At 42.2% G+C, this 23,562-nt stretch overlaps 2 gene segments (V, D, J or C); one reads left to right on the top strand and one right to left on the bottom strand.

The window, feature by feature from the left end:
- Nucleotides 1–20,291, top strand: part of LOC115367352 (Ig kappa chain V-III region MOPC 63-like) — a 36,742-nt gene extending 16,451 nt beyond the window's left edge. Inside the window, 2 exon segments of the V gene segment in view lie at nt 5,164–5,172; nt 19,940–20,291. Coding sequence covers nt 5,164–5,172; nt 19,940–20,271 — 341 coding nt within the window.
- The window catches only part of LOC115367349 (Ig kappa chain V-III region MOPC 63-like), a 34,903-nt gene extending 11,974 nt beyond the window's left edge, over nt 1–22,929 (bottom strand). Inside the window, 2 exon segments of the V gene segment in view lie at nt 22,466–22,772; nt 22,878–22,929. Coding sequence covers nt 22,466–22,772; nt 22,878–22,929 — 359 coding nt within the window.
- Nucleotides 22,930–23,562: the final 633 nt, after the last annotated feature.

The following is a 23,562-nucleotide window of genomic DNA, read 5'->3' on the forward strand; positions in this document are numbered from 1 at the left end:
GAAAAATGTAGTTGACATTTACGCACTGGGGCAAGAATGTGAGGCCATTTAGTCTTTATTATCAACATTTTTTTTTGTGTGTGTGCTGAAACCAACATCTCACAATGGTTTACTGTAGTTGTATTTGCCACTGAACGACACCAACAACCAGGTTTCACAACTGAAAACATGCACCAACTGAATATATTCTGCTTCTACTACAGCAGGCTGTTGAAATTTTGATCAAAGAAAATCTTTATTTTCTATGATCCATTTCCATCGTCTTTAGTCTTTATTAAGAGCTTTGGAAGACATCAGTTATCACATATAAAACCATCTTGGAAACATATTTAGAATCATCAAACTAAACCAATGGAAATATAACTTAGGAATATTATTTATCAGGAGTTTATTGAAAATTATCCATTGATGAACGTCCTGATGAGAGTAATGTGTGTCCCTGTTGGAGTGGGTCAGAGCATTTCCATAGAGAGCCACTTTGCATCAGCAGCACCATGCTCCAGTGCTCTGGGAGACTTTATAGTCCTGAGAGTTGAAGACTGGATGACTGACAGCTGTCCTTCATGACAACAGAAGCCCCAGAAATCCTCTTCATCCAAACATGACTTTGAGCTCCATCCTCATCTGGACTCTCCTCTGCTGCTGCTTGACAGGTAAAGTCCAGAGAATCAAAGTCCTCTCCTCTATGAAGATCTGTCCCTCTGAAATGAAGCGGAGAAATGCATGACGCTGCTTTGTGTTTTTGTCTGTGTGTCCTCAGAGTCCAGAGGCCAGGTCACAGTGACTCAGCCTGGAGCAGTGAGGGCTGCTCCGGGAGCCTCCGTCACCATCACATGTAAAACCAGCCAGAATGTTTATGCTTCTGGAAGCACCCATGTTTTATCTTGGTACCAACAGAGAGATGGAGAAACTCATAAACTCCTCATTTACTATGCCAATCGTCGAGCATCAGGGATTCCAGGTCGTTTTACAGGCAGTGGATCAGGGAGTGACTTCACTCTGACCATCAGTGGAGTCCAGGCTGAAGATGCAGCAGTTTACTACTGTCAGAGTTACCATGAAATCAACAGTCAAGCTGTGTTCACACAGTGAAAAAGCGTCGTACAAAAACCTCCCTCAGTCAGACTGAACAGAAACTGAAGTGACTGCTGCAGCTGGAAGCTACTGCAGGGATTGATACAGTTCACTGAGGACACACACACACACACACACACACACACACAGTTGTGGCAATTTAAATAATTTAACATTTTGTGAATTTTAGTGTCACATACAGCCACCTCTAACCTCAAAAAGTTCCCCCAAATGCAGAGGACACATGTTTCTGTTCGTGGTGTGATCTCTAACTGTCCTCACTGAAATCCTCCATTTAAAACAATGGTAGTGAGCTCTGAGCTTCATGTGCCAATTGTGAAAAGGTTTTTTGACTCAGAGTGTCTACACAGGACATCCAGAGGTGAAAGTGGCTGATACAGTCCAGTACTTTGTACCACTAAAAGATTCAGAGCCAAAACAGGGGAAAGCAGCTCACGAAAATACAACAAATTAAAATCAACACACTAAACATATAATAATTTAGTGTACATTAAACACTTGATAATTTTTCATCCTTAAAATATAAAACTGCATCTGTAGGCAATGTTTTGAATCTCTAAGAAGATGAAAAAAGCTTGCTGGCTCAGTGTCACTCGTGTGTGTGAGGGCATGTGTGTGTGTTTGTTTGTTTGTTAGTGTCCTTCTGTGAACATCCCACAATCGCTGCCTTTTACCTTTTGCCAAATGTCCACAAGGAACCGAAAGACAACCCGCCCGGCAGGCCTGTCATTTCAGCCAATGGCTCCCTGACTGAACCAGCCTCCCAGTATATCGACTACTTCATAAAACCCCTGGTCCCATCACTCCCGTCCTACATCAAGGACACCAATCAGGTTCTGAAGAAAACAGATTCCCTCAAAACCATCCAATATGATTTTCTGGCCACCTGTGACAAACAATCTCTTTTCTCCAACATTGTACACACAGAGGGTCTCCATGCCATGGAACATTTCCTCAACTAACATGAACATGATCATTTTCATCTGGAAAGGCAGGGAATCGGAAGTTCTACATTTCCATAATTATATGATTTCGATCAGTAACAATATCAAATTGTCCCTATAACACTCAAAAGACAAAATCAACTTCCTTGACCTCACTATCTTTATAGGAGAGGACCAACAGCTGCACACCTCCATCTACAGGAAAGCCACAGACAGCAACACCATCCTACACGCTGACAGCTTCCATCCTCCTCACTTAAAGAAAAACATTCCACAGGGCCAATTCTTACGTCTCAGACACATTTGTGATCAAGATCAGGATTTCATGGCACGGTCTCACAACATGGCAGAGAGATTCACTGAACGCAAACAACCCAGCATCATCTCAGAGGCACGCCGGAAAGCCACCACACTGGACAGACACTCCATGCTGCATGGCACCAAGCCAGCTAGAGAAAACACCAACAAGGTCTGTTTCACCACCACAGACAGCACTTTGGCACCTCAGATCAACAACATCATTAAATCTAACTGGAACATCATCACCTGTGACAGCACACTCACCACCCCCATTACCTCCTACAGAAAAGCCCCATCCATCAGGGACAAACTCGTCCACAGTTCTCTGCCTGCAGACCAGAAACAATCTTGGCTCAGGAGACCAAGGGGCAACTGCAGGTGTGGTAGCTGCAATCACTGTAACAACATCACACACACACAAACATTCATGGACCCGAGAACAAACCATACCTACCAACACAGACACTTCTTCAACTGCAATACCACCTTTATTGTAGATCGCCTCACCTGCCCCTGTGGATGTTTTCACATCGGCTGCACTAAACACAGACTCAAGGATCGCCTCAGTGAACACAAATACACCATCAGAACAAATAACCCGGACTACCCCATGGCCAGGCACTTTTATGAATCCCACAACAGCAATGAGTCCCTGCTCAGAGTAGAGGGGATTGAACATATCCCCTTGACCACAAGAGGGGGTGATCGCCTCCAGAAACTTCTCCAGACAGAGACTTTATGGATTTTTAAATTTGATGCCATGACATTTCCTGTCTTAATTGAAGAAATAGACTCTAGACCTTTTCTATGAAACACTTTGTCCCATACCTATACTCACATTCACACATACATACGTACATACATATATATGTTTTTTTTTTCCATTACTACCCTCACCTAAAATACTTTATTTTGCATTTTATTGCATTTTATTTTTCCAACCGGAAGCACCCAACTCTTCTCACAATGTTTTGAATCTATTTCAAGCTGACAAGGTCCAAACCCAATCATGTGATATAATTATGAAGTTCAGGTTTTCCTCTTGAAGGCACATCAGGAGGATCAGTTCAGAGCAGATGGAAATATTTTTCTGACATTAATAAATCAAAGCATACTGAGTACATAAGACTTCTCAAGACAGAGTAAATGACAAAAACATCACAATGAATTACAATGGAAAAATTTCAATGTTAAATGTGAACGAAAAATAGATGAATAAAAATGCCATTGAAATCAAGTGTGCAATAAATATATTTTCTGCACTGATGAGAGTGTGGGAGTGCTCTCTTCCAGGATGACAACACCCCCATACTTTTATTAAGACCTTTTATTAATCTCATGTACATGAGGATCATTTAAATAGTCAGTGCTCCCAGCACTCTGTGTGTGTGTGTGTGTGTGTGTGTGTGTGTGTGCATCAGCATAGAAAGATTAAATGAATATAAATAGTTTACATTATATTGGAAATAAAAGAGGCAAATTTACTTATTAGTATATATAATTTATTATTAGTAGTAGTAGTATTAGTTAAGATTTTATTGAATTTCAAGAAGAGGAAGTAAAATAGAAGAAGACCAGATTTTTAATGCATTTTCAGGTACAATTTGGCTTTTGGTTTTGTTGAAAGAAAGGTCAAAATAAATCTACACAACTGTGATGGGTTATTTTGGACATTTTGAAAAGAAACCATCAGGTACATAGTAAACTAATATCAATATAAAAACATCCTGATGAGAGTAATGTGAGTCCCTGTTGGAGTGGGTCAGAGCATTTCCTTAGAGAGCCACTTTGCATCAGCAGCACCATGCTCCAGTGCTCTGGGAGAGTTTATAGTCCTGAGAGTTGAAGACTGGATGACTGACAGCTGTCCTTCATGACAACAGAAGCCCCAGAAATCCTCCTCATCCAAACATGACTTTGAGCTCCATCCTCATCTGGACTCTCCTCTGCTGCTGCTTGACAGGTAAAGTCCAGAGAATCAAAGTCCTCTCCTCTATGAAGATCCGTCCCTCTGAAATGAAGCGGAGAAAAGCATGACGCTGCTTTGTGTTTTTGTCTGTGTGTCCTCAGAGTCCAGAGGCCAGGTCACAGTGACTCAGCCTGGAGCAGTGAGCGCTGCTCTGGGAGCCTCCGCCACCATCACATGTAAAACCAGCCAGGATGTTGGAACTTGTTACGGGAACCCGTGTATGTGCTGGTACCAACAGAAAGATGGAGAAACTCCTAAACTGCTCATTTATGAGGCTAATACTCGAGCATCAGGGATTCCAGGTCGTTTTACAGGCAGTGGATCAGGGCGTGATTTCGCTCTGACCATCAGTGGAGTCCAGGCTGAAGATGCAGCAGTTTACTACTGCCAGAGTTACCACAGTGGTGGAGTGTTCACACAGTGAAAAAGCGTCGTACAAAAACCTTCCTCAGTCAGACTGAACAGAAACTGAAGTGACTGCTGCAGCTGGAAGCTACTGCAGGGACTGATACAGTTCACTGAGGACACACACACACACGCACACACACACACACACACACACACATATATATGTAACGGGGGTTAAAAACCTTGAACTCTAATGCTGTCCCACTGAAGAGCCCTCTGTCATTATCAGCACACAGACAATAACCAATAGCTAAAATCAAAGTTGTTTATTCACAATAAAAAGGTTAAAATGGTTAAAAAGAGTCCAGGCCTGCAGTCCAAGTAAAAGCCAAGGTCTAAAATGCTGGTGCTGAGTGTCCAGGCTTCACTGGGGGTGGTGTCCTTGTCGCTCACGTCCGCGGGTCCGGTGGCAAAGGGCAGCCTGCAAAAAAAAATGGCTACATTCAGGGGTGGACGGTTCCTTTTTGTAGCCCAGTGGCTACTCGAGTCTACGCTGTTGTACTCGGGCTATGGCTTAGAACGAGTACCGTGGGTCTAGGTGGTTTTCACTACAACACTACAAGCAAGTCCACTTAAGGCACCGGCGCGAAATTCACAAATAAAGCATGCACACTACAAAACAGTCCCCACGTCTCTCGAGCAATTATAGCCTGTTAGCTGCATAATATAGTTAATTTAGACTACTCCGACATCAGCAGTGCAATGAAGAGAGGTACTTAGCTGGGAGGAGGGATGAAGCGTACGTCACCCCTCCACAGATCCCACAGCGCCTCTTCTCATCTCCCCCTCCACTGGTGGCTACGACGCCGGCGCTCCTCGGCTAGACGGCCTCTCTTTGGACCCACGCCGGCTCTTCAGCAGTGGCTGCACCAGACTCTTGCCCGTCTCGTCTTCTCCAGGCTCACCGGGCGGCCGCGTGCTGCTTTGTGCTCGTCGCCACATCTCTTCCTGCAAAGCAAACAAAACCCTGAAAAAAGAACCCACTCTTCCCCCGTGGGCCAATCGTTCCTCACCTTTGACTGCCCAGGTGTCCCGCAATCAACAATCCCCACCACCACCACATTCTCACAAGGGAAAACTTAGACCTAGCCCCCTGACACACACACACATACACACACACACACACACACACAACCCTGTGACACCTACACATGGTTAATGAGAACATATGATCTTGTTGATAGTGTCAATGGCAGTTTTCCCTCTGAGCTTCAAACAGCCACCTCCCACCTCAACAAGCTGAAAGTTCCCCCAAATGAAGAGGACAGTTCCAGTGAAGAAGCCCAATCAGAAACATTACAAGCACAACAACATGGAGCAAAGTGAGCTGCCCTGATGCCGACCCAATTGTTGACATTTTAGTTTACCTCATTGCTTAAGTCTTGTGTAGAAGAGACATGTATATTTGTTTCTCATGCGTCAAAACCAGAGATCAAAGTCATGTTATATTCCTTTATGCTGATGATATCCTCCTCTTTTTTGTTATCCTGAAATTTATTTTCTTAGGTTTCTAGATGACAAAAGACCACAGCATACTTTCTGAAGACACAACAAACTGCAGTAAACCAGAAGTCTTCAAGGTGGCAGAGTTTTGGTGACAAGTGATCACTGTGCACGTTTTCCATTCAAACATGACTGAAATAGTGTTTCCATGTATGTGTATCTGTACAAGACTATTTGCAAGGGCTATGACAGCAGTTCTGGTCCAGCAAATGAAAGCAGCGATGAAGAGTATAAAACTATCAAGGTCATCATGTCAAATGAGACAGAGAGAGAGAGAGAGAGAGAGAGAGAGAGAGAGAGAGAGAGAGAGAGAGAGGTTTCTTCCAGGTTTCTTTCACTTCCTTTTCTGAACTCAGAAACCGTTAGAACAGCCAGGTGACAGGAGAGCATGGACATTTTTTACTCATCTAATTGAAGCATAGGAATTTCATTATTACAAATGTATTATAAAAAGGATTTTGATGACTAAGCCAACATCATAAGAGACAATTTACTATGGCAAAGACTTGTCGTCATTACATAAAGAAAACAAACAAACAAAAAACTTAAAATAATTAGATTTCAATGTTAAAAGTCTTTCTAGATCAGTAACTCCTACAGTGGCAACATGTGGATTTATCTCCATAATATCATTGTCATCATTATCCTTATAATTATTGTTGTTATTTTTTTTCAGCATTACTTGACTTGACATTGCATTAAAGTGGTTTATGGAACAAATTGTTTCTCTTATTGTGTGCCTGCATTTGTTTACTTTCTCAGTCTGAGACAAAGAGAAAGTCTTTGTCAAGAGATTTAAACTATAATGTCTACATGAACAAAATGTGATTAATTTGAAATTTGGAAAAAGCATGAAGAGAATGTACCAAGTCCCTATTGGAGTCACACAGTCAGAGCATTTCCATAGAGAGCCACTTTGCATCAGCAGCACCATGCTCCAGTGCTCTGGGAGAGTTTATAGTCCTGAGAGTTGAAGACTGGATGACTGACAGCTGTCCTTCATGACAACAGAAGCCCCAGAAATCCTCCTCATCCAAACATGACTTTGAGCTCCATCCTCATCTGGACTCTCCTCTGCTGCTGCTTGACAGGTAAAGTCCAGAGAATCAAAGCCCTCTCCTCTATGAAGATCCGTCCCTCTGAAATGAAGCGGAGAAAAGCATGACGCTGCTTTGTGTTTTTGTCTGTGTGTCCTCAGAGTCCAGAGGCCAGGTCACAGTGACTCAGCCTGGAGCAGTGAGCGCTGCTCTGGGAGCCTCCGTCACCATCACATGTAAAACCAGCCAGGATGTTTATGTTTCTGGAAGGACCCATATTTTAGCCTGGTACCAACAGAGAGATGGAGAAACTCCTAAACTGCTAATTTACTATGCTAATAATCGAGAATCAGGGATTCCAGGTCGTTTTACAGGCAGTGGATCAGGGAGTGACTTCACTCTGACCATCAGTGGAGTCCAGGCTGAAGATGCAGCAGTTTACTACTGTCAGAGTGTCCATGAAATCAACAGTCAGTTTCTGTTCACACAGTGAAAAAGTGTCATACAAAAACCTCCCTCAGTCAGACTGAACAGAAACTGAAGTGACTGCTGCAGCTGGAGGCTAGTGCAGGGACTGATACAGTTCACTGAGGACACACACACACACACACACACACACACAGATATACACACACACACACACACACACACACACACAGATACACACACACACACAGACACACATACACACACACACACACACCATGTCAGTAAAATGCTCTGATCTAGTGATGGGTCGGTCGTGAACGAACCAGCTCTAAGAGCCGGCTCTTTGAAGTGAACGACGGGAGCCGGTTCCTGATTGGGAGCCATTTTTTTTTTTTTTTTCGGGAGCCGATTGGTTATTTTTTCTGCGAAAGCCACATGTGATTGGTCAAGATGTGGGGTACCGTCTCTGTGTCCAATCGTAGCCTATATGTCTGCACTGAGCGCTTCACCCCAGAGCGGCAGTTACACACACACACACACACACACACACACACAAACAGGAGAACAGAAGGGAGGGAGACGAGAGAGAAAGAGAGCAAGGGGCCGCAAGAAGAGACAACACGAACGCGCTGGAAAGGTGGAGTTAAGAAAATGAGTGACAGCTGCAGCAAAAGGAGTACAATCTGGACCCATTTCAAATTTAATGACAATAGAAAGGCAGAGTGTAGGGTCTGCAAGAAAAAAAATCTTATCGAGCCGCTCCACAAACAACCTGCACAGGCACGTGAGAACTGTCCACCCATCAGTGCAATTTGGAAGAAAAAACACAAGCAACTGAACCTGATATTGATGAAGGTGAAGTGTGTCTACTGCAACTGTTGATGCTGCTGTTGCTGCTGCAGTGTGTACAGCAACTGAAATCAACTGTAAATAGTTAAAAGTTTGTTTTGTATTTTATAATTTATTTTTTGTAGCACTATATAGAGTGAATAAATAAAGGCATATTTATATAATAAACATATATAAATAAAAAAAAATAAATAACATGTTTTTTTTTTTTACATTAGTAATTCATTTTGCACATAATTTTACATTATTGTTGGTAATAAATTAATTTAAGCAACAAAAAAATCTTAAGAGCCGTTTGGGAGCTGAAAGAGCCGGCTCTTTTTAGTGAGCCGAGCCAAAAGAGACGGTTCTCTAAAAAGAGCCGGAATTCCCGTCACTACTCTGATCTGCTTTCCATATTGTTATTTTCCTCAGCAGTCTCCTTGTTCTTGCTGCTTGTCTGTATTTCAGTGGCTTGGCTTTATTTTCTGATGCTCAGGTTTCCTTCTACAGTCTTCCAGCACATTCTCCTCTTCTGCTCTGACTCAGTTTCTGTACAACAGATGAATTACTGGCTTTTCAGTCCATGTGGAACCAGCACACTTCCCTGCTCACTGTTTGTTCCACATTCTGTTGAAAACCCACTAGCGCCCCCCCACAGGTTTAACACTGTCTCCTCAATCCCTGTTTAAATTTTAAAGGCCTTTTGATTTCCTTCTTCCTTGCAGACAAACATGTTCCCTCTCATATCTTCACAATCAAAGACAGATCCAGCTCCTGTTGTTCTGCTGAGTTTTCAGATCTGCTGTCATTTAGAAACCTGTCCAGGGCTGAAGCTGGGAGGACCGACTCTGCAGCTGTTTGGCCGTTTATCAGATGTTTGAGAAAGGATCCACTTTTAAGAAAACAAAGTAAAGATACTTTGGAGATGTAACCTCAGATTATTATTGATTTATTCATGGTTTATTTGATAGGGATTGATACAATGTATACAGACAAACTGAAAATATATATTCAATATTAGTATTATAGTGTTTGTAGTGGATGCTGATTTGCAACACCTGTCCCTCCTGTAGACCCTAAAAAATCTGGAAAAACATTGAACTTTGATTTTTTGAGTCTTCTTCATCTCTGCCTAAGAAGATTATGACAGATGCTGCTCTTATTACTGAGAAAACTGGAACTGGGGAGACTTTCTGGAGAAAAGTAGCGGTTTAGCTGTTAATAATAAGCCTGTGAACCATTACTGGATTGTTAGGAGGAGTTGAGTCAGATACTAGCAAACTAAGAAAATGTAAAAATCACAGAGTAAATAAATAATGATAATAATAAATAATTTGAATCTAATAATTTTCTCCCTCAGGTTTGGAGGGCAGCCCATGTGCAGAGACAGAGAAAAACATTTGTAACTTTCCATGCTGCTTAAAATGCATATCAGCAGCAAGAGATTTGGACAAAACACAATATTATGGATTTCTGCTTCATCAGATAATACAAAACAGGTCTAGATGAGGCTTTTGGTGGATGGCGATGCAAAACACAGTGGTATCTCCAATACTGGATGTGTGAAAACATATTATCTTAGAATTATAAATGGGGCTTTTCAAGGATGATTCACATGAATTCAGGCAATAATTTTCTCATTTGTGCTATTTGCAGTTGGACGTGTTTCAAATCACAAATATCTGTTCATTGATATTGACCATTAGCTTTCTTTTGAGGGCCACACTGATAGTCTTATTTCAGAAAGTAGAACCAGATTGTGATTTCTGTAGAGGAACAAATCCTGTCTCTCCAAAGAAAGAACTCTTCAGTCTTTTTGTCCATTCTGGAGGTTGAAGATTCAGGTCAGAGACAAGCATCATTAATGGCTTTTAAACTTTTATATGTGTGTGTGTGTGTGTGTGTGTGTGTGTGTGTGTCCTCAGTGAACTGTATCAGTCCCTGCAGTAGCTTCCAGCTGCAGCAGTCACTTCAGTTTCTGTTCAGTCTGACTGAGGGAGGTTTTTGTACAACGCTTTTTCACTGTGTGAACACATCACCACTGTGGTAACTCTGACAGTAGTAAACTGCTGCATCTTCAGCCTGGACTCCACTGATGGTCAGAGTGAAGTCGACTCCATTCCCTCCTCCACTTCCAGTGAATCTGGAGGAAATTCCTGAAAAGCTATCTGATTTTCTTTAGATCAGTAGTTTAGGAGCTTCTCCAGGTTTCTGTTGGTACCAAGCCAGGAAATACTGTGAGCCAGAGTACTGACGGACTGCTGGATTGGCCTTACAGTCAATAGAGACAGTTTGACCAATCTGGACTGATTTGGCTGCTGGCTGAGTCAAGACAATATTTTGTCCAAAAGACCCTGAAGAGAGAGAAGAAACACTGGACATGAGATGTTGAGGTGAAACTCAGCTGCACTCCAAATGATTTTCACATCACAGAAAAATGATTTTCCTCACCCTGAGTGAAGCAGAGGAGAGTCCAGATGAGGATGGAGCTCAAAGTCATGTTTGGATGAGGAGGATTTCTGGGGCTTCTGTTGTCATGAGGGACAGCTGTCAGTCATCCAGTCTTCAACTCTCAGGACTATAAACTCTCCCAGAGCACTGGAGCATGGTGCTGCTGATGCAAAGTGGCTCTCTATGGAAATGCTCTGACCATCTCCAACAGGGACACAGATTACTCTTCATTGACTCTTTACTGACATTTTAATAAAGACAGTTCATATTTACATTTGGCTTCCCATGTTGACTCCAAGATTGTCCTCTGTTGTGTTTTATTGTGGCACAGTTTGATAGATTTTTAACTTTATTATATCAGCTAGGTTTCACAAACTAAAATGAATGTCGGTCAGGTCTTTGTTTTCACAGTGAGAGAGCCGTGTCATCGAGACAACCATGAGGTTTTCAATGAATCAGTCGCTCTCTGGACTTTTAGTGGAGAAACAAAACTGATTGTTGAAAAAAAGTTTCTCCATACATGTTAAATATCATATGATTCATGAAATCCTGTTTCTTGCTTTCACCATGATGTCTGACTCACAGCTGCTTTATTGCACTTTTCTTTACACATTGTGGACAAACTAAAGTCAACAACTTACATGTCAGAAAAGAGTGAAAAGAGCATTACTTCCTTTGCTGTGTTAAACTATACTGATTGGTACATTTCACTTTTTAACCTGAAATTCTGAGCTCAGTGAAAACTAACTTGAGCAGAATGTGGATAAAGATGAGGGAAAGAAAAATAAATCAATCTTAAAGTCCCCAAACCCCAAACCCAAATCTGTGTGAGGCCTGACATCTGCTGGTGGACATCAGGACACTGAATCGGTGACATGCTATTGGCTGGTTCCAGGTGATGTCATCTGCTGCAGAGCACAACAGGTGGTGACATTACCTGGCTGGAACCACAGATCAGCCAATTACAGTTGGCCAGTTGAGCTCACAACTGCTCATAAGTAGACATGAGGCCTTAAAGGACTGTTTGGCCGCATGCCTCTGTGACTCCAACAAAGGCAGGCCTGCACACAAGGCAAAGCCTGAACTGAGGCCTACATGTAAACTTAAAAGCCTGATAAGGAACAAAAGGCACCAACTCCAAACAATGGGAGTCCACCACAGACTCCACTTCCCATCAGGCCACTCTGTATTCACATCCAGGTGTGAAATTCCCCAAATTCAAACTCCCCGCTTGCATTGGACAAGACCCCACTTGAAACCACAGGGGGTCCCGTGATGTCACCTAGGCTATATAAGCCTGGGACTGACCTGCAAGCCCTGCTTCCAGTTGCAGCTCCTGCACCTATTGGGAGTATCTCCATACGGACACAAATTGACTTGGCCACAGAATCTCCACCTCGCTGGACGAGCAGAGATTTTCCTTGAGCTCCAAAGAGGATCCACGAGAGGACCACTGCGCAACCCAGTGCTCTCATTTTCCTGCAGAAGTGAAGGAACCACGGACGCCCCATTCCTTCAACCAAGTCGACTCCGCTGTTCCCTCCACTACTTCGTCGAGGACCAGCCCCGTCTACCCGCCGGGAGAGCGAGCAGACGCCCGTCAGCATCTGTGCTCTAAGGACCTGAGCCAGATCCCAGGACAGACTCCAACACACACCGCACTCGCTCCGGAGAGCGAGCCAAGTAAGAGGCTTAAGTCTGGGCAGAGTTAGCGAAAGTATTGTGTTGACGAACTTGTTTTGTTATTGTTGCTGCTGAACGTTTTGCTTGCACGTTTGTTAGCATAGTTTGCCACTGTGGGTGAGACCAGTGAGCTGCATTTATCCCCTAAAGGCCAGAGACACTGCAGATCGAGCATAGCTTGTTTGCTGCTTCTCTGAGTGATAAAGGCAACTACCCGGTCTTTAAGTCGTGACGTAACACCTTTTCAAAATACTATTTCCGGGTCCAATCCTCGTCATTTCAAGCCGCAGTGCTGTGTTCCTGGTTGTTCTAACAGATCTGAGTCTAAAAAACAATACCATTGTCATTCTACCGCTTTCCTAGCGACGAGAAAGAGAACATATATAAATATTAAGTTTTCCATCTTCATTCACGTCAAAAAGTTATAGCAGTCCTGGGGTCCGTTTCATGAAGCAGGTTCAACAAACTGCGAGTCTTACCCTGAACTCTGAGTTGATCTACTCTGAGATAGGAAACTCTGAGTTTTCGGTTCCAGAACAGCTGATTTGAGTTAGTTTTATCAACTTAATAGTTTCACCTGGAGTTAGCGTGCACCACAGCTATAAAAAGAAATGACAGCGTCAATGCAGCCCCGATTTGACGAGTCACCATGGCAACGGGGAAGCGTCGGGCTGTGTTTTTCACCCCAGTTGAATTGGAAATCTTAATGCATTCATACAGCGAGTTTGAAAATGTTAAAAAAAAAAAAAAAAAAAAAAAATGCAACACCGCTGCAGCGGCAAAGGAGAAGGAGATGGTGTGGGAGAACATTGCTGCTCCGGTCAATGCGTAAGTTTAAATGTAGCCCGTTGCAATCACAATAATATTTCTGGGGAAAACTGCTTGAATGGTAGCCTATTAATTTATTTGATTTAGGTGCAATCCCGCGGGGGAGAAGCGCACTTGGCGGCAGTTTAAGATGAAATATAAAAACATTGTTCAAACAGGTAAGACCTCGGCATAAACATCTATGCGCAGTCTTATAACCATCTCCAGATGAATATTTAATTCTCTGCGCAGTAACACTGCACCTTCATCCACGGGATCGCTGTCGAAAGGACATGCCATGTTCGTGAAAAAAAAGTCTCCACCTAACTTCTAATGAACTTCTAATAAAGGCCCTCTGACTGTTTTTTTTAATTATTTTTTTTAAATAATAGACGGCAGAACAAATATGCCACACGAAAACTGGCCTGCTGACTGAATGAATGAGGAAGTTAAATACGGTGTGTGGCTGAAAGAGGGCGGACACAGAGAGAAACTCGGGGTTTCATGAGAAAAACCTGGTCCAGACCGGGTTAGTTTAATGGAGTCTGTTACTGCAGTAACTGACCGAGAGCTTAAGTTACCTCCCTCGGTGAAACAGGCTGGAGTTAGCCCTCTTTCTCTCAGTTTCCCTCATTTCAGGGTTAACAGACTCAGAGTTTTCACTAAACCTGCTTTGTGAAACGGACCCCTGTACGTATTTTTTTGGCATATCATCTTAAGATGTTAACTAGCTAGCTAGCTTACTGCTAACTTCTAACTCACCTCAACCTCATAAACTCTCTTTTTTGTTGGAATTGAAGGAGTTTTAGCCTTTTTTCACTCTTGCAGGTACTTCACTGAAGAAAGAAGTGATTGTAAACAAGTTCACCGGTTAAGCCATTGTCGTTTGTTTTGAGTATCTGTCAGAGCGTTTGGACCCGGAAACAGTATTTTGAAAGGGTGTTCTGTCACACTTAAAGACCGGACTGCGTCTCTTCCCCCTGCTACTAGAATCTTCCACTTTCCTGTCCCCTATCTCTTCCCTTTTACTAATCCTGCACGTAGGGAGACTGGGGTAAGTTGAGCCATTTTTCATATTTAGGATCACTACATCAAGGTGATCATAGTTTTGTCGCTAATTAATATATCTGCATATATTTCAGGATGTTGTGCATCTCTTCAAACAAACAGAATGAGTGTAAACATAACTGTTTCTATAATATAGCATGTCCAAAAAAAGTGGTCTCGTGGCACAACTTACCCCGTGTATGGGGTAAGTTGAGCATAGGAGCGGGGTAAGTTGAGCCGTATCCCTACTCACCCCCCACCTTCCTCCCCACCTCCATCCTACCCAACCCTCACCTTCTCCCTCCCTAAATAACAGTCACTTCTTCACATTCATGTGTATTTTTATGTATTAAACACAATTCAACAGGTACAATAAACAGCTGTTTTAACATGCCTTAAAGTGCGCTTGGGAAGAGAACATTAACAGCTGTGTTTTTGGAAAGAAAACACTAGAACACTAGTTTCTTGGTGTCCTTGCTGACAGTAAGGTCAGTTATGAACATATGAACATAACACATTTGAACACTGAACCAAAATACACTTACCCCATACACTTAATAAGTAATTAATATTTATTATTTTATTTATTTATTTATTTATTTATTTATTTATTCATTCATTCAATATTTCATATTTATTTAATATTTAAGACATTTAGGCTACAGCCAAAATACACTTATTAAGTGTATGGGGCTCCGGCTCAACTTGATTTACTTGATTTAAGCCCTTTGCTCCTCTTGGGTGCTCAGGCCACTGACAAATATCCTCCATTTCACTCTGTTCGTGGCTTTTTGCTCAAGCTCTCCCCAGTTGAGCCCACTCTCCGACATTTCTGCCTCTACACTTCTTCTCCAGCTGTTCCTGAGGCGGCTCAACTTACCCCTGGCCAAGTGGCTCAACTTACCCCAGAGCTACCATTTTGATTTTTTAGTCCCCACAGCTAAAATGGTGCACTTTGATGCTAGGTTTATGACCTCATGTTGTAGCTCATAGATACCACAACTGATGTATAAAACAAATTTAAAATGATCTGTTTTAGTCTTAACACAATTCTCATGAAACTGATGATAGACTGAATTCACTTTCAAGAGTAAAAAATGTTTTTTTGGAAATAAATGTCTAACCAATTTACCCATGTGGCTCTTACCTTCACAGACTCCATGAAATGATGCCTTCCTCCTAAATATTTGGTCAAATGATCAATGTTTTTTACCGTTTCCTAGCAACAGGGGGTGGCTCAACTTACCCTTTGGCTCAACTTACCCCAGTCTCCCCTAACAGGCAATTTGGTGACTAGCCTCAAGTTGAACACTCGCTTAGAAAGGTGTGGAGCCGGCGGCCACCATTAACCATAGTTCTGTTCAAACCTGGTGGTCACTCCCTCTGACCACTCCCTTTGGTGGGACGTGCTCCTCCCCGTGGGCAACGTCCGCCATCTTTCCTTTCCCTTTCTCTCACACCTCCCCCGCTACACACACACACACACACACACACACACACACACACACACACACACACACACATATACACGCACATACATACGCACACTCACAATTGCTTGGTGTACATAGTTGTTGTGTTCATAGAATAGCCGATAATAGACGTTTGTTCCCATAAGCATTGTTTATTGATATTATGAAGGTGAATAAACTCTGTTATACTGCAAAGAGAAGTTGTTTGGCATTTTCTTGCACAGATACTGTTTTAACGGCTGGTTGAGAAGGTCAGTGTTCGAATTTAACCTTCAGTGTTCACTTTAGGAACCTGATATCTCTCTTTGGTTAATTGGTCCCTGATTCCAGGGTGGTGCCCCGTTATTGTTAATAACAATTTTCAGTTAACATTTTGTCATCTGAATAATCAATAATTATCTTAATCATAATTGATCATTTCCCCAAATAACCAAACTCGCTCCTAAGGCCCAACAGGACCATCCCAGTGACTCTGAATGTTCAGTGTCAAATCTACAAAATGTTCCTGCTGATCTTTTCCTAAAGCAAGCAGTGGTATTTAAGAACTCACATATCATTTTCCTTTGTTTTATTACAGCCATTGGTTTCCATTCATTCCACTATGACATGAAAATGGACTTTCACAGACTTCAAGCTGTCATTCAGCAGTGGTTTGGGGGTCGGCATCAGGGCAGCTCACTTTGCTCCATGTTGTTGTGCTTTGAATGTTTCTGATTGGGCTTCTTCACTGGAACTGTCCTCTTCATTTGGGGGAACATTCAGCTTGTTGAGGTGGGAAGTGGCTGTTTGAAGCTCAGAGGGAAAACTGACACTGACACTATCAACAAGATGATGTGTTCTCATCAACTGTGTGTGTGTGTGTGTGTGTGTGTGTGTGTGTGTGTGTGTGTGTATGTGTGTGTGTGTGTGTCCTCAGTGAACTGTATCAGTCCCTGCAGTAGCTTCCAGCTGCAGCAGTCGCTAAAGTTTCTGTTCAGTCTGACTGAGGGAGGTTTTTGTACGACGCTTTTTCACTGTGTGAACAGAAGCTGACCGTTGATATAGTGGTAACTCTGACAGTAGTAAACTGCTGCATCTTCAGCCTGGACTCCACTGATGGTCAGACTGAAGTCACTGCCTGATCCACTGCCTGTAAAACGACCTGGAATCCCTGATGCTCGAGTATTAGCATAGTAAATGAGGAGATTAGGAGTTTCTCCATGTTTCTGTTGGTACCAGAATATGCACTGGTTTCCACTACAAGTTGCAACATCCCGGCTGGTTTTACATGTGATGGTGACGGAGGCTCCCAGAGCAGCCCTCACTGCTCCAGGCTGAGTCACTGTGACCTGGCCTCTGGACTCTGAGGACACACAGACAAAAACACAAAGCAGCGTCATGCTTTTCTCCGCTTCATTTCAGAGGGACGGATCTTCATAGAGGAGAGGACTTTGATTCTCTGGACTTTACCTGTCAAGCAGCAGCAGAGGAGAGTCCAAATGAGGATGGAGCTCAAAGTCATGTTTGGATGAGGAGGATTTCTGGGGCTTCTGTTGTCATGAAGGACAGCTGTCAGTCATCCAGTCTTCAACTCTCAGGACTATAAACTCTCCCAGAGCACTGGAGCATGGTGCTGCTGATGCAAAGTGGCTCTCTATGGAAATGCTCTTACCCACTCCAACAGGGACACACATTACTCTCATCAGGACGTTTCTGAATGTGTACATCATTTTAACATACTGCCTCATTACTACTTTCCCCAGATTTCTGCAGAAAAAAACACTATATTAACGTACTTTTACTTTGGCCTTTCTTTCAACCTAATAAATAAAGTAATATATACAGTACGACTGTATCTCCACCCTCCCTTCAGACACCATAATAAAGTTTGCTGACGACACGACTGTGGTGGGGAAGATCGCCTACAGAGACGAAGTCGACAGGCTAGTAGGATGGTGTAATTAAAACAACTTGACCCTAAATGTCAAGACAATAGAAATCACTGTGAATTTCAGTATTTCAGGAGGCACAGAGAAGAGCCCTCCCCCCTGCACATTAATTATGAGGAAGTGATGAGACATGGATCACAGAGGACCTTAAATTGGATGTCAGCACAACTGCCATAATTTAAAAAAAAAAAAAAAAAGCACACCAGCAGCTTTATTTTTTAAGGACTGTAAAAAACATCACAGAGCTCAGCAAGCAGCAGGGACTCTGTGCATAGAAGACTGTTACAGAGGCTGTGCAATATAACGGGGGCTGTGCAATGTGCTGGAGTGATGGGAGGCAGAAGGGGTTGGGTTGTGCAATATTTTTTTACTGTTGTTGACGATGTTTTATTTATTTGTGTATGGATATGTGAGATGAATGTTGATGATTATGATGATGGTGGTAGGGCTTCTTACTCGTGTGTATGTGTGCACATGTAAGATATGCTTGTTTGGAGGCTGTTAGAGGTTGCACTTGTATGTCTCATTGTGCTGTTTTTTAAACTGCATAATGACAATAAAAATTATTTGGTTTGATTTGATTTTTTTACTTTTATAATTGTGAATGATGAAAAAGACTGTATGAGAGAAATGTATGTGTTTTATTTCACTGGGGAAGAAATCAGTTTCACTGCAAAAAAAAAATTACAAATAAATGTAATAAATATTGACCATTTTTCACATAGTTTGAATGTAAGTGATAATATATCAGTCAGTTGTTATTAAGTTTTAAAGCCTGAGGCTGATCTCAGTGAGTTTGTTGTTTTCAAAGTGAGAGAGCTGTGTCTCTCTACAGGCAGAGGTTTTTGTACGGCGCCTCAATGAGTTTGTATCACTGTGGTACACTTTTGGTGGAGGAACCAGACTGAATGTTGACTGTAAGTACCTTTAATTTCTCCATAAACTCAAATTCAGTTTCTGTTCTCTCTTTATGATTTTTATTCTTTGATTTTTATTCTTCCATTCTTTCGGTCCTTAGTCTTTAGCCTGATATTAAAATTCAATGGTGCTTCAGTAACAATGACGTCTTATATGTCTGTTAATATGGATGAAAGATAATGAAAAGGAAAAATAGAATAAGTTTGCTGTTTGATTTTTATGGAAAATTCATTTTACAGTTTATGGAGTCAGGTAATTTTATTGTCTGCAAAAAAAAAAAACAGTTTTATATATTTATTTTTAAAGTTATTCTGACAATCTGACTGTTTGAAAAACTCTCGAATGTGAACCAATATCATTACAAAAAAGCAAAAAAAAAAGAACACGGGTGTGCGTTCTGCCTGACAATTTGTGTATTTTTTTGGTTGTTTTATCGGTGTGATATATGAAAGTATTTAATCTGTTTAACTCGGCCATTCTACAAGACTAATGCTTTGAACAGCATGCCATCTTAATTGGTGCTTATTATAATCCTCTATCATCAATATCAATTCTCAACGAAATACTGAAGTGGTTTAAATCAGCGAGTTAGAAAAGTTATTCCTGTCAGTGAACTTGATCTTAATTTTATTTTTTTTCGGTTATGGAGTGTATTTGTTGCCGTGTTTCAGTCGTGAACACAACTGTAGTAAACTGTCTGTCATAACATGTTGTCCTCCACAAAGAAATCTTGGTGGTAATAAGATTTAACCTCCAGTGGATAATTTGTAATTATCAAACACTGATGTTTTAGGTTAATAAAACTTTGTACATCGGAGCAAGAGTGTACAGCTTTCAGCCTTTATTTTTAACAGTGAAACTTGTCTGTTGTCATGGTTGAGCAGTGATGCCTGTCTGTTGCCATGGTTACTGAGCTCAGAGAGGGAAGTGAAACCTTGAAGACCAGTTTCATCAAATCTCTCCCAGTGCTGAATCATCTGAGAAAGATCCTCAGAACCAGCAGCCTCCTCTGTCCTCCATGTTCTCCTCCTGCAATCCACAGGATGGACTTTATTTTCCCTCAAAGTAACTTGTTTTATCCTCTCTCTCTCTCTCTCTCTCTCTCTCTCTCTCTCAGTGGGTAACACCCCTCCCACCCTGACGGTGCTGCCCCCCTCCAGCGAGGAGCTGCAGCAAGGGAGGGCCACGCTCATGTGCCTGGCCAACAAGGGCTTCCCCTCAGACTGGAGGCTGGCCTGGAAGGTGGACGGCAGCAGCAGCAGCAGCAGCAGCTGGGAGCAGAGCAGGAGCCCCGGGGTGCTGGAGAAGGACGGCCTCTACAGCTGGAGCAGCACCCTGAGGCTCACTGCAGACCAGTGGAGGAAGCTGGGCTCTGTCACCTGTGAGGCCACCCAGGGCTCCCAGGCTCCGCAGGCCGAGACACTGAGGAGAGACCAGTGTCCCCAGTAACTGACCTGACTCACTGGGACTTCTGCTACTGGTTTCACTCTGCAGCTGCTCTCACTCTGCACTCTGCCTCATCTCTCTCTCTCTCTCTCTCTCTCTCTCTCTCATTAAGTCTTTAAATAATCATTTATTTTTCTTGCTGTAATGCTGATACTCTATATATGTTAAAATAATTATAATAAAAAAATCTTTTTAACCAAATAAGTTGTTTCCTTTGTCCTGATCTACACTGATATTAAAGCATGGGGATGGAGGAGTGGATTTTAGGTTCAGCTGGCAGACATGCTGTATTACTATGTTTTCAAAATGTAAATGAGGGTGTTAAACTTCAGGAAAGCTTCATCTAATTCAGAATAATGCTTCCCAGGCAAAGTAGTGATTACCCCAATCATTTTTCATATGCTTTGTCGCTGCTTTTTTATTAGAGAAAACTTGCTGTCATATAGCCACAGTGTCATTCTCATGATTCAAAATCATCAAAATAAAACATGACATCATCTGCATATGGGAATACTTATGGGAATTTAATCCTTGGTATATTTTTTGTGCGTTTATAAAGTCTCAGTCTTAACTAAAGTCTCAATTTTATGAAGGCATGTTTTAAAGTATTCTTGTTGTGAGAAGATGAAGGAGCAGCATTTGAATGGATGAGAAGCTGAAGGGTCAGAAAAGTGTCACTGAGCTGAGGGATCACATTTCTGAATTAACATCTGCTTCTAAAACATTAAAAATTGTAATTTGATTGATTCATTGAAACGTACTGTTTAATTTCTCTGAATGACTGATAATACCTGAGTGCTAGTATGTTTGAACAACGATGATGATGTTACAACCTATAGTCGATGTTTCTGCAGTGATATGGTGCCCGATTGGCTAGACTGCTCAAGGACAGCCGGGATTGGGTTAGGGTTAGGGCTAACCCTAACCCTAACCCCCCCAAAGCTATCATTTAGTACCTGACACTGTAAATACTTCACTGCTGTAAATAAACGTGTTTCACTGACTATCATCGTATCACTCACGTGTTATTTGGCTTGGGAGTGGAGGAAGCTGACTTGTTCATCTTCTGTCCCCGGTTACCCCTAGACAAGGTCAGAAGAATGATGATGATGATGATGATGATGATATTATGGAGCCACTGTAGGAGTTACTGATGTCGAAAGACTAAACACTGAAATATAATTATTTTGAAGTTTTTTTCTTAAGTAAAAATGACTGTCCTTTGCCATGGTAAACTGTCTCTTATGATGCTGGCTTAGTCAACAAAATCCTTATTACAAAACATAATTTCTAGTAATGAAATACCTATGTTTCAGTTAGATGAGTAAAAAATGTCCATGCTCTCCTGACACCTGCCTGTTGTAATGGCTCCTGAGCTCAGAAAAGGAAGTGAAAGAAACTTGGATTATCTCTCTCTCTCTCTCTCTCTCTCTCTCTCTCTCTCTCTCTCTCTCTCTCTGTCATTTGACATGATGACCTTGATCGTTTTATACTCTTCATCGCTGCTTTCATGACCGGGCACAAAACTGCTGTCATAGTCCTTGCAAATTGTTTGGTACAAATTTACATGTATGGAAACCCTATTTTAGTCATATTGGAATGGAAAACGTGCACAGTGATCACTTGTCACCAAACGTCTGCCACTGGAAAGACTTCTGGTTTACTGCTGGTTGTTGTGTCTTCGGAAAATATGCTGAGGTCTTTATAATGCACTTAGAAAACTGGGAAAATAAATTTCAGGAGGATAAAAACAGAGGAGGATATCATCAGCATAAAGGAATAAAACATTCCTCTGATATCCACTGGTGACCTATGAGAAACTAAAATATGCATGTCTCTTCTACACAGGGCTCAAGTGCTGACGTAAACTAAAATGTCAACAATTGGGTCGGCATCAGGGCAGCTCACTGGGCTTCTTCACTGGAACTGTCCTCTTCATTTGGGGGAACTTTCAGCTTGTTGAGGTGGGAGGTGGCTGTTTGAAGCTCAGAGGGAAAACTGACACTGACACTATCAACAAGATGATATGTTCTCATCAACCGTGTGTGTGTGTGTGTGTGTGTGTGTGTGTGTGTGTGTGTCCTCAGTGAACTGTATCAGTCCCTGCAGTAGCTTCCAGCTGCAGCAGTCACTTCAGTTTCTGTTCAGTCTGACTGAGGGAGGTTTTTGTACGACGCTTTTTCACTGTGTGAACAGACTCTGACTGTTGATTTCATGGAGACTCTGACAGTAGTAAACTGCTGCATCTTCAGCCTGGACTCCACTGATGGTCAGAGTGAAGTCACTCCCTGATCCACTGCCTGTAAAACGACCTGGAATCCCTGATGCTCGAGAATTAGTCCAGTAAATGAGCAGCTTAGGAATTTCTCCATCTTTCTGTTGGTACCAGGCTAAAGAGCTCCCAACATAAACCCTCTGGCTGGTTTTACATGTGATGGTGATGGAGGCTCCCAGAGCAGCCCTCACTGCTCCTGGCTGAGTCACTGTGACCTGGCCTCTGGACTCTGAGGACACAGACAAAAACACAAAGCAGCGTCATGCTTTTCTCCGCTTCATTTCAGAGGGACGGATCTTCATAGAGGAGAGGACTTTGATTCTCTGGACTTTACCTGTCAAGCAGCAGCAGAGGAGAGTCCAGATGAGGATGGAGCTCAAAGTCATGTTTGGATGAGGAGGATTTCTGGGGCTTCTGTTGTCATGAAGGACAGCTGTCAGTCATCCAGTCTTCAACTCTCAGGACTATAAACTCTCCCAGAGCACTGGAGCATGGTGCTGCTGATGCAAAGTGGCTCTATATGGAAATGCTCTGACCCACTCCAACAGGGACACACATTACTCTCATCAGGACGTTTCTAAATTGATTCATTCATAATTGACTATAATACCTCAATGTATTTTTCCAGATTTTTGCAGAACAGCCAATATATTAATGTACATTTACACTGAGCTCTCAATGTAAACAAATACGATTTTCTACTTGAATACTAAAAAACGTTATTTTCAGTACATTTTTAATTTCTAGTTCTTTAAATAAATTAATAGCCTTTATATGAACTGATATGGAGGAGAAATGTCAACAATATCTATTTCCAGTGTAATATAAAGGTTTTCAGCTTATAGCATGTTTGTGTGCTGATGTGTATGAGAGGCTTCTTAAAGGGAAGTGAAACAGTGTGTGAGTGAGTGACTGCTGGAGCATAAAAACCATCTGACAGAAACTCCTTAAAGCCTGATGCTTCAGGAGCATCAGCTTCTTCTCCAAGCAGCTGACTGCTGCTCCAAGCCTCATCCAGA

The sequence above is a fragment of the Myripristis murdjan genome, chromosome 11, assembly GCF_902150065.1.
Source record: "Myripristis murdjan chromosome 11, fMyrMur1.1, whole genome shotgun sequence".
NCBI lineage: Eukaryota > Metazoa > Chordata > Actinopteri > Holocentriformes > Holocentridae > Myripristis > Myripristis murdjan.